Source organism: Pteropus alecto, unplaced genomic scaffold (assembly GCF_000325575.1).
Source record: "Pteropus alecto unplaced genomic scaffold, ASM32557v1 scaffold101, whole genome shotgun sequence".
In the NCBI taxonomy this organism is placed as follows: domain Eukaryota; kingdom Metazoa; phylum Chordata; class Mammalia; order Chiroptera; family Pteropodidae; genus Pteropus; species Pteropus alecto.
This window is the reverse complement of record NW_006432945.1, coordinates 17,603,941-17,613,889: the sequence shown is the minus strand read 5'-3', so window position 1 is coordinate 17,613,889 and position 9,949 is coordinate 17,603,941. Positions and strand designations below refer to the sequence as shown.

Here is a 9,949-nt window from a genome sequence, read left to right as displayed (position 1 = left end):
TGCGTCTTGGGGTCCTAGTTACAGTGGCTGGGCCAAGCCTGACTTGGCTTCCCCCTAGTAGGGGATTAGCATGTGGTGACCTTCCCTTTCCTGGTTCCAACGAGGTGACACGGCCAACACACCCCAGCCCCCCGCCAAGCCTCCAGCACCAGATCCCTTAACTGCCGTTTTCATGCCAAACTTACAGAGGCTGCTGGGCTGTCATGGCGACCGGCGGGGACCCCGAGGAGGAGCAGGTGGTCCCGAGCGAAGAGGACGAAGTGGACGTGAGGGCCGTGCAGGCCCGGTACCTCCGCAGCCCCTCCCCCAGCCAGTGAGTGTGCGCCGAGCCTCACGCTGTCCCGTGTGGCGGGCTGGGCGGGGGCAGGACGCGAGGCGGACCCCAGGGAGCCTTACGTTTCCTCATGCGACACACGTCATCGAGTGCTTTTCATGTGTCACACTGTCCGGAGGAGGCAGAAGTGACAGCAGAGTGAGCGTGAGAATGAGTCGGTGTGCCTGGGGTCTAGCGCATGGTGGGCCAGGGACAGGAACAAAGTGACTTGGGGGCACGCAGGAGGCTTCCTGGAGGAGGTGATGCTGGGCCTGGGCCTGGGGGGTGGCAGGCGTCTGACGGGGGTCCCGGAGGTGCCACCCGATTCGCCAGGACTGAGGCTGGGTCTGGGGGCCGCAGAGCACAGACTGCGAGAAGAGGCGGCGGGGCCAGAACGGGCATCAAAGAAATGCTTAGTTGCCCGCGAAAGCAGCAGTGTGTCCACCTGCCCATTTTCTTCTGCCATAAAGGATAATGAGGGACTGACTTCTAATCTTAGCTCTGTTGCCAAATTTATGTGACGGAACACTTTAAATCTTGAGCCTGTGTCCCCTCGTCTACAAAAAGGGAAGGGAAGACTCAACTGGAATGTCTCGAGGTAACTTTACCCCGAAGTTCCAATGAATCTGCTTCGCTTTTTCTCAGTTTTCCCGGGGGCTTGCCGGCTCCCGCTTTTGGGGGCTGGAAAGGGTTCCCCACTAGAGTGAGGTGGGAATAAGGGCGAGAGCTTGTCAGCCACGGGCCCAGACGCTTTGTCCAAACGGAGCTTGGGGCCTTGTCTTTTAAAGTCCGGTGTTACTTTCCCACTTAGAAAAACCATCCGAGTTGAGACTTGAAATGAACCCCTCCCTGCCCCTGTGCCCTCCAGACGAGGCGGAGGGGGCTTCGTGCCTGGGTGGGCGATGGTTTGTGCAACAGGTACGGTCACGCCCTCCGCCGTAGCCAACGGACACTTCCTTCCCACGCGAATGAATTCCAGAATGGGGAGCCGAGGCTCCTTCTACTTGCCGACCCTCCGTGTTAAGGCACAGCTTCTGAGAGGCTGTGCTCAGCAGCATTAAGAGAACACGGGGACCCCTCAGGACACGGGGGCCCCTCAGGACACGGGGGCCCCTCAGGAGGTTGTTCCGGGCCGGGCCGAACGTGGCCATTATGCTCCCACTGGGATCCCCTCGGTGAGCGGTCAGCGCAATCTCCCGTGGGGCGGATGGGAAAGGGGGTGCGTGAGCCCAGGAAAACGAGCGGCCGGCCGGCTTCGCTGGTGTGGCGTGGTCTCAGGCACCGCACACCCCTTCAAGCAGGTAACGTCCGTGTGCCCTCACCGTCCACTCATGGGACACATTTACGGACTCCCAAGGGAGACAACCCCAAACCCCCTTCCCAGCCGCCACGTGTGCTTCGAACACTGGGCCGTCTGGCGGGGAGGCGTCTTCTCCCCAGTTCTGACGGCGGCACCTGCTGTTCTGGCGGGGGTGCCCGCGAAAGAGCGCTTATTTGATAAAGGGATGACGGGAGAGCCGGCCGCCACCAGTCCTCGTCGCTAAGGAGTCGTTGAGCGACATGTCTGCCCTGAAGTGGGGAGATCCCCAGACCTGACCTCGACTCGGCCCTCGGCGTGGCGTTCCCGCGTCTGCTGCCCCCGTCGCTCGCTCCGCCCTCCGTGCGTGTTCCCCTGGTCTGTTGTCCTCCATGGCCACCTCTGAAGTGACGTCGCGGAGTGCGTCGTCCTCAAAGGCTGGACAGCTTTTGCAGATGGTGTCCCACTTCTGGACGCTTGGGTTTCCGAAGGCTGTTTTAAAGAAGGCTCGCGGTTACTTTAAAAATACGATCTCTTCAGAAACGTAATAGGTGTCTGATCTACACGGACCACACGACTCTGTGAGTCAGAAACCACGCCCGAAAGTCCTTGCTTAGATCTGACTTTCGATCCTGATTCATTGCTTTGCTTCTGTCCACGTGCTTCTCTCTCTCAGCTCAAAGGCAGTTATCTCGAGAGCTTTGCCGAAACTTTAAGTTTGAGCGGGACGTCTCAGATGCATGTTGTAATTTCCCGTGTAATTGTTCAAAGTTTCACAACAGAAGGCATCACTAACGCGCGAACAAAGGGACGATGCGACCGTGAAATATCGTCAATCCGGCGGAAGCCAAGAAAGGAGAGAAAAAGGCGTATAGAAAAAGGAGAGCAAATAATACGAAAAAACAACACATCATAAATAAGAACACGGTAGACTTAAACCCAAATAGATAAGTAATTACGTTAAACACAAATTGACTCAACACTGCAGTTAAAAGACAAAAAATGGTCAGACTCAATTTTGAAAAGCCACATATCGCTTACAAGAGATACACCTTAAAAAATAAAGATGTACAAAGGGTAGAAAATTTACAGCGTTCCGGTTACAATGGCTCGTAACTTCAAGACGCGGGGGCGTGAAACGACTGTTTTATTATGTGTGTCATGGGGAACCCGTGCCGTGGCTTGTCTTTGCTCCGAGACGTCGGTTCTCAGCTGGAGGCCTTGAGGCCTGGGACGGCTTTGAGGCTGGGACCGGTGCCCTAGAGACACCTTCACGTGATGCTTCGTGACGCTTCGTGAGGGGACCTCAGCGGGGCCGCGGGCCAGACGCCTAGCGTGGTGTTTTCAGATGTGTGGGCCAGTGTGGCCTTCCCCTCGACCGAGGGCTCGATTCCAAGAGATAAAACCTCGGAGAACAAGACAGAAGTGCGTCGATTTTCAAGCTGTAGCCTCCGAAGCCACAGAAGGACCAGGAGGTTCAAACGGAGGCCGGTCGACTCCGCCGCCGTGTTGGGGGCCCCAGCATTGGGGGCCCCAGCGCAGAGACAGCACGTAGGGCGGGCAGCACTGTGGCCGCCTCTGGGAAATGCCAACTGCCACGATCGCGGACACTCACCATTTTCTGTCGCCCTTTATGTCTTTTCTAGTTGAAGTTTATTTCTTACTCCGACTTTTCAGCCCTGCCTTTTTCAGGCCTTTGGCGTGTCCCAGAACTCCTTGGTGATGCGGTCAGGCCTTTCCTGTGGTGGCATCTCCTCCTTTACCTTCAGAGGAGTTTAACTGTGCCCTGCTCGCCTTTGCCGCAGTGAGGTCTGAGTGGCCGGCGTGACAGCTTGGACAGGAGCCGGGGCCGTGGGGTGGCAGGCCTAGGTGTCCTCGGGAACGAGCGCCTCCCATCTACCCTTTCTCTGCCCTATTTCTCTTCCCGTGAAGATTTTTCCGCCTGTCCTTTTAGGGAACCTGCTGGAAGCAGCTGGCTAAAAACCAATTTGTTTTCGTTCACCGACTTCTCTCCTTCCTCGAAGCCCGAAGTTCGCCCGTGTGGTCGCTTTCTCTGAAGTGAACGACCATGCAGAGGGAGCTCAGAAACCTGTTCCTCTTCTGCAAAAGCCAAACCAAGAAAGACACCCCGTCCTATTTCCGAGGGACTCCTGGACAGGAAGTGGTCAGCAGTCGGGGGGTCTGGGTTGAAGGACTCCAGTTCCGCTTCATGGGTGTCTTGACAGCCTGTCCGGTCACGGCGGTGGCTTTCCAGCCTTGCCCACTGTGGGACAGACATGTCACTTGGGTCTCCTCAACTCGGAGCACATGATGAGGTACGCAGAAATTTTTAACAAGGTTTCACAAAATTATCCTGACAATGGGTGACGCTATTCCATGTCTCCTTTCTTTGCTTCTGTCCAGCTGCTGGGCAGGGCCCACTGAAGTGCTTTTATGATGCGCTAATGGGTCACAGTCTGTGATTATGGGGCACAGTCTGCGATTTTGAAAAGCATAGGCTGAAAGAAGCCACAGCAGCCTTCGCTCCGCTCAGCAAGTCTGTCGAACTCCGCTTTACGTTTCTCTTTCAATTCACCCTCGAGGCGTCTTAGCTGCTTCCTCCTGACCCGGCGGTGAGGTGTATCGATCCCAGAGCCCCTTTCCCGGCCTGCCTTTCTGGACGGCCAGGCCTTGCTGACTCTAACCAGGGCGTGAGTTGGCTCCACCGCGTGGGTGCAGGTGGCGGCACAGGCGCGGTCATAAATCAGACCGTGTGGGGCGGCGATCTCGCTGACCTTGTCGTAGAAGCACGGCCAGCGTTTGAGTCTCCCCTCCTGCCCGCTTTCTTCCTGCAGAAGGGCTCCTTGGCCCCTGGACGTTGGTCCTTTCGGGGCCTGCCCTGTGCCTCCTTTATAGACTTGCCGGCCGTGTCCTCACCCCACGGGCTCCCATCTCCTCCTCTCCTGGCAGCTGGCTCACAAAAACGCTGACCTACAGCCTGCAGGCGACACTGGGCGACCTCGGGCTTTGTTTCTTGGCCTCACGTTCTGCATCTGCAGCTGGGGGCTGGCGAGGGGGCTCCTCAGAAGCGTCCGGGCTGAGTCTTCTCATGGAATCCCTCAGACTCGCTGGCTCTTTGGCTGTATGTCTGTCTTCACCACGGAGACAGCACAGATCCAAGGGCGGTGGCCGTGGCCCCTACCACTCAGCAGACCCTTTAATCCACCGTAAGAGGAAATGGCGCAGGCCTCCAGGATGCTGTACGTCTTGGCCTCAGCAGGGCAGAGTGAGCAGGCGCACAGCAGAGCCAGGCCCCTGGGTTTGCTCCTGGCCCCCCAGGAGCACGATGCGCAAGGGGCTAATACTTGACAAACGCTCGTCACTAATTGTCGCAGCTGCCACGTCCCCTTGCATGTTATACTCTTTAGGATAAAGTCAGCCAGTGAGTCGCGAAATACCTCTCAAGCTGTTACTCTGTGCCAGACATTGTGCAGGTGCTGGGAACCCAGCGGTCGGCCGTGGCCCCTACCACTCAGCAGACCCTTTAATCCGCCGTAAGAGGAAATGGCCAACTGGCCGCGCAGTCATCACAATGCCCAGCCGCGGTCCTGCCTCAGAGGGGTCTGGTGAGGGAGCGGGCATCTCTCAGACGACTGCCCAGCGGGGGTGCCACAGGGACGGTGGACGGAGCGGCAGGAGGTGGAGATCAGGGAAGACTTGCCTGCAGACGTGATGATTGGCCTAAGAGCTGAAAGGCGGGGGACGAGGGGAGGACCGGGCATCCGGGCAGCGGAAATGGCCTCCTGCAAAGTCCCCGGCAGAGGGAAACATGATGAGGATGCAAAGCCAGACGACCAGGTCCCGTCAAGGAGCGAGGCAGAGGGAAGCCGGTGCGAGCTGAGGCCGGGCAGGAGAGGGGGCCGGAGACTGCAGGGCCCTGGACCCCAAGGCGGTGTGTGGACACCTGGCCTCCTGCCTAGCATATTCCTTCCCTGCATCCAGCCACCCATCCGTCCACCCACCAAACACCTACTTAGGCGTCAAGCCTGCCCGGGCACCTTCCACATGCTGGAGATCCAGAAGGAGATGAGACCAGCCTTCCGTACCTTTACGGAGCTCGCGTCCACCCCCAGCATTCTAGTCTGCACTGCCCAACGCACTGGCTGGCCGTAGACCAAGGCACCCCAGCGGGGGATTTTTAAAAACTGGGAACCAGACAAGATCCTGTGGGTTTCCATAACGATAACGTAGCTCAGTGACGAGGGTCAGGAAACACATCACCTCCAGACGTTTAGAAGCAACAGGACAATGGACAGAGGTTCCAGTTCTGGGTGAGAGGGCGGACGCCCCCTGCCCCTGGCCTGTCCCGTGCATCGCCCTCATGACCCCTGCACAGGACGAGGCGGCAGCTGCTTGAGGAGCCCGGATGGGGCGCGGCGCCAGGCAGGCCGAGGACGAAGGCCGGAATCCACAGCGCCACCAGACCGCCGGCGCGGGGGCCATTTTCCTCCCTGGGATACGCAGCCGCGCCTCAGGGCGGCGGACGGGGATGGCGGCAGGAGCCTGAGGCGGCGAAGAAACGGAATATTATTCAGCCAGAAAAAGAAACAGGTCATTGATTCATGCAGTAGCATGGACGGCTCTCAGAGGCATTTTGCTACGTGAAATCAGCCAGATCCAAAAGGTTCCACTGACACCACATTCTGGAAAAGGCCACACGTGGGGACAGAAAGCAGATCAGTGAGGGCTGGGGACGAGGTGCAGGGAGGGGTTCATTATAAAGGGGCAGCATAAGGGAATTTTTGTGATGGAAAAAAACCGTATGCATTAAAGCCTCTCTCTCAACCTCGCCGGACCTCCAGGAAAGACTAAGCGGAAGGAGACCCAAGTCTTACTCAACGCTGGAAAAGGGGGAACCCCCCGGGGGGCACTGACCGCTGCAGTGTGGGCCCACCCCTGTTCCTGCCCTGGGCTGGCCATGTCCCTCCAAGGGCCCCCGGTCACCCCTGCTGATCTCTTTCTGGGAAATCGCCCTGAAATTGACCTCGGTCGCTTTTGCATCCCTGGCCTCGGGCAGACGCTTGTGCGCGGTCAGAATCAGGGCGGTGCGCTCGCACACGCCCGCACGCTGTCCCCCGCGCTGGGCCTCCCTCCCTCCATCCGCAGCCCACTCCCTTCCGAGCAGAACGACGATACGGGCACGGAGGGCCTGGCGGTGGCCGCTCGGCCCGCCAGCCCCACGAAACCCTGGCAGAGGCCCTAGTACCAATACCAGAGGAACAGGGGGCAAGACAACAGAAACGAGCAGCAGGCCGTGCAAGGGCGGGGACGCAGGAGGGACAGTGTCTGCGTGAGGGCGAGTTCCTCCCGGCCGCAGGCGGCCCCCTCCCCTCCGCCGCCCAGACCCCCTCCCCTCCACCGCCCAGACCCCCATTCATTTCATCAGGCGTCAGCTCGGTGGGCTCCAACTCCGGTGTGGAAACAGGCGGCCGCAGAGCCGCAGGCACCCCGCGGTCCCAGGCCCCCGTCCCCCCTTGTCGTGTCCCTCGGTGGCTGGAATCAGACCCAGGCTGCTTGTGCAGAAGGGACCCCTCCCACGCGGATGCTGCCCAGAGTCCCCTCACCTGGTCCCCTGGTCCCGCAGGTACTCCGTGGTCTCAGAGGCGGAAACGGAAAGCATCTTCATGGAGCCCATTCACCTCTCCTCCGCCGTGGCGGCGAAGCAGATCATCGGCCAAGGTAGCGATGCCGTCAGAGGCCAGGGCAGGGAGCGTCGGGGAGCCTCGGGTCACCTGGGGACCCTCGGCAGGGGCCCTGGGAGGTGTCAGGGGCCTCGTCTTCCCACCGCACTACGAGGAGCTGATCCAAAGAAGGCAGCTCTGCCGACCCCTCCTCACCCACCTTGGGACAGAGGCGTGAGTGCCACGTGTCAGTGCGACACCAGCCGGGCAGCTCTGCTCCGCCCCTGGCACCTCCCACTGGGTTTTCGGTGAACCTCGGGGGCCCCGGGGCGGCTGGTGCTAGAGAGGAGCCGGGAGAGCCAGGCGGGGGCCAGGAGCCTCCGGGGAGTTCTGAGGGTGGGGGTGGGGGCTCCAGGTTTAGATCTGCGTTTCCGCTGGTGCGTAGAGGTGGTGTCCAAGCGGCCCCGAGTGTGGGGGAGGAGGACGGGGGTGGTGGGAGAGATGTTAATATTTGCACAGTAAATTTTGAGGCAGAAAACACATTTCACTCAAGGATACGCATCCTAATTGGATGGACTTTTTTTTCCTGATCGGCTTTAGGAAAATAAACTTCCATGGTTTTTATCCTCCCCTTTGTCCTCCCTTTGCCCTGGGTGTCTCTCCCAGTTGTGGTGCGGGTGGGGGTGGGGGTGGGGACAGGGAGCCCTGCTGGGGACTCCGGGTGCAGACGGCTTTCAGCTTCACCCGGCATCCGCTGCAGGGGCGTCGTGACCCCTTTCCTGGCCTCTTATCCTGGGAACCGCACAGGCTGCTACTTCTCCGTGTAGCCCCTGGTCTCTCGAAGTCCCCTGGCCCAGTGAGCCCCACCAGAGCCCTTGGGGCTAACTGGTTCTCCTGTACGCCTCACGAGGGACTGGAAATTCTACCTGCCGCTGCATGTCGATCTGGGGGCCCATCTTCTCAATGAACTCTCTGTGTTCTGTTTTCTTTTGCGCCCCGCTTGGGCCTCTGTCACCTCATCCAAGCCCGGCGCGGTATCTCCCCGCCCTCGTCCTCCCCCGACTGCCCCAGCACCGCCCGCGTCTGCGAGTTCTCTCCCCCTCCTCGTCACCGAGATGTGCCCCAACCTTCCACCCTGCACCCCCTGCTCTGCGCTCCGCTGCTCGGGCCTCTCTTCAGGCTTCCTTCTTGATAAGGAGAAACCCAGCTCTGGGAGTCCCGAGAAACCCGTTTCCTCTCTTCGAAAGCTTCACTTTCAAGCCTGTGGGATGCTGTGGACGGTCAGCATTCCGGCCGCAGCCTCAGGCTGAGCAGCACCTGCTTCTCTCCCGGGTCTCGCCTGTCGTCCCTGCTCTGGGGCGCTGGGCACACGTTTCGCTAGTCTTCGTGGCCGAAGGGCGGCAGGGAGGTTCAAGAACGGTACAGAGAAAGGACAGCGTTGCCGGGTGACGCCGTGAACCGTCGCCCTGCCCGCCGGGGATCACAGAGGTGAACACGGACGTCGAGAGCCCTCGGCGACTCGAAAGCCGGCGCGTGCGGCACATCTGCCGGGCGCAGGGGAGGAGCCTCCGGGAGGAGCGGGTTCAAGAGGGGAGGGAGGCGGAGTGGGCCAGGCTGAGGTGTGGACCAGAGACCTGGAAGGTAGGGGCCGCCGCGGTGCGGGGGGCATTTGCTTTCAAACGGGAAGGGGAAACTCACAGCAGCCGCTGCTGTGCAGATGGCCGAGGAGGACACTGCCGAACGTCACGTTGCTGTGAGGTGCCGGGAGTTCTGTCTTTTACCCGGAGTCAAGGAAGGTCTGTGAGCAGGGAGGGGATGGAGAGGGGCTTCGCATGAGCTCTGTAGACCCCGGGAGAGCTGAGAGAGGACGCAGCACGGGCCAGGGCACAGGGACCCGTCATCTCGCTGAACCAGACAGGGCTCTGGGACCACGGAGGGTTCCCGCCCTCTGCGTGGACGTGGGGCCGGAGGGCGTTTAGAGCTGAGACCTGTTGCAGGGCGTGGGCACCGGCCGGCGGTTTGGACGAGGCCGGGGAGGAGAGGGGCTTCGGGGGACCAGGCCCTCCGCCCTGGGAGGCCCGGGGCGGAGAGGACACTGTTCTCATATTCCTTCCTAGGGAAAAGAAATGTCTTCCTCTCCCCACGAATTTGATAAATCAGGAGCAAGTAGATGAGGAGGAGGAGATAAAGGTTCGTTCGCGATGTGGGCGAACAGAATTTGAGTTCGCTTGGAGTCTGAGCTTTTCTGACCTGATGTCGGAAAGGCCCCGAGCACTATTTTGAGACGGGAATGAGAGCTCACAGCCCGCCGGCCACCAGCCCCCTGTCAGGCGCGGGCGACTCGGACGCACAGGCCGCCCGCTCCGGTCCGGGGAGTCGATGGTAAACGGAGTAAATACGTAAAATAAAGGCGACCGGGAAAAGGGCTGGGGAGAGCCTGGCTCTGCCCGGGTTCCGCGCACCCCGCATGTAGAGCAGTCAGACCAGCAACAGAAAGAGGGGGAGCATGAGAAAAGGCCGTCGTGCAGTCTAGTGGACGCTCCGCCTCGTGTGGCACTGTGGAGCTCTCGGCATGGCTCGGACACACACCAGGTACTCAGGGCCCGAGCCTAAGGAACCGCCCGCCAGCCTTGGAGAGACACGGGGCAGTGAGGGAACCGGTGTCCCTCCACCTCACCC

The 9,949-nt window shown here is 60.2% G+C and overlaps 1 protein-coding gene across 1 annotated transcript in view; it reads left to right on the top strand.

Moving 5' to 3' along the window:
• The first annotated feature begins 203 nt into the window (after positions 1 to 203).
• Positions 204 to 9,949, top strand: part of DUSP27 (dual specificity phosphatase 27, atypical) — an 18,229-nt gene continuing 8,483 nt past the window's right edge. Inside the window, 2 exon segments of the mRNA XM_006907829.1 lie at positions 204 to 313; positions 7,234 to 7,328. Coding sequence (XP_006907891.1) covers positions 204 to 313; positions 7,234 to 7,328 — 205 coding nt within the window.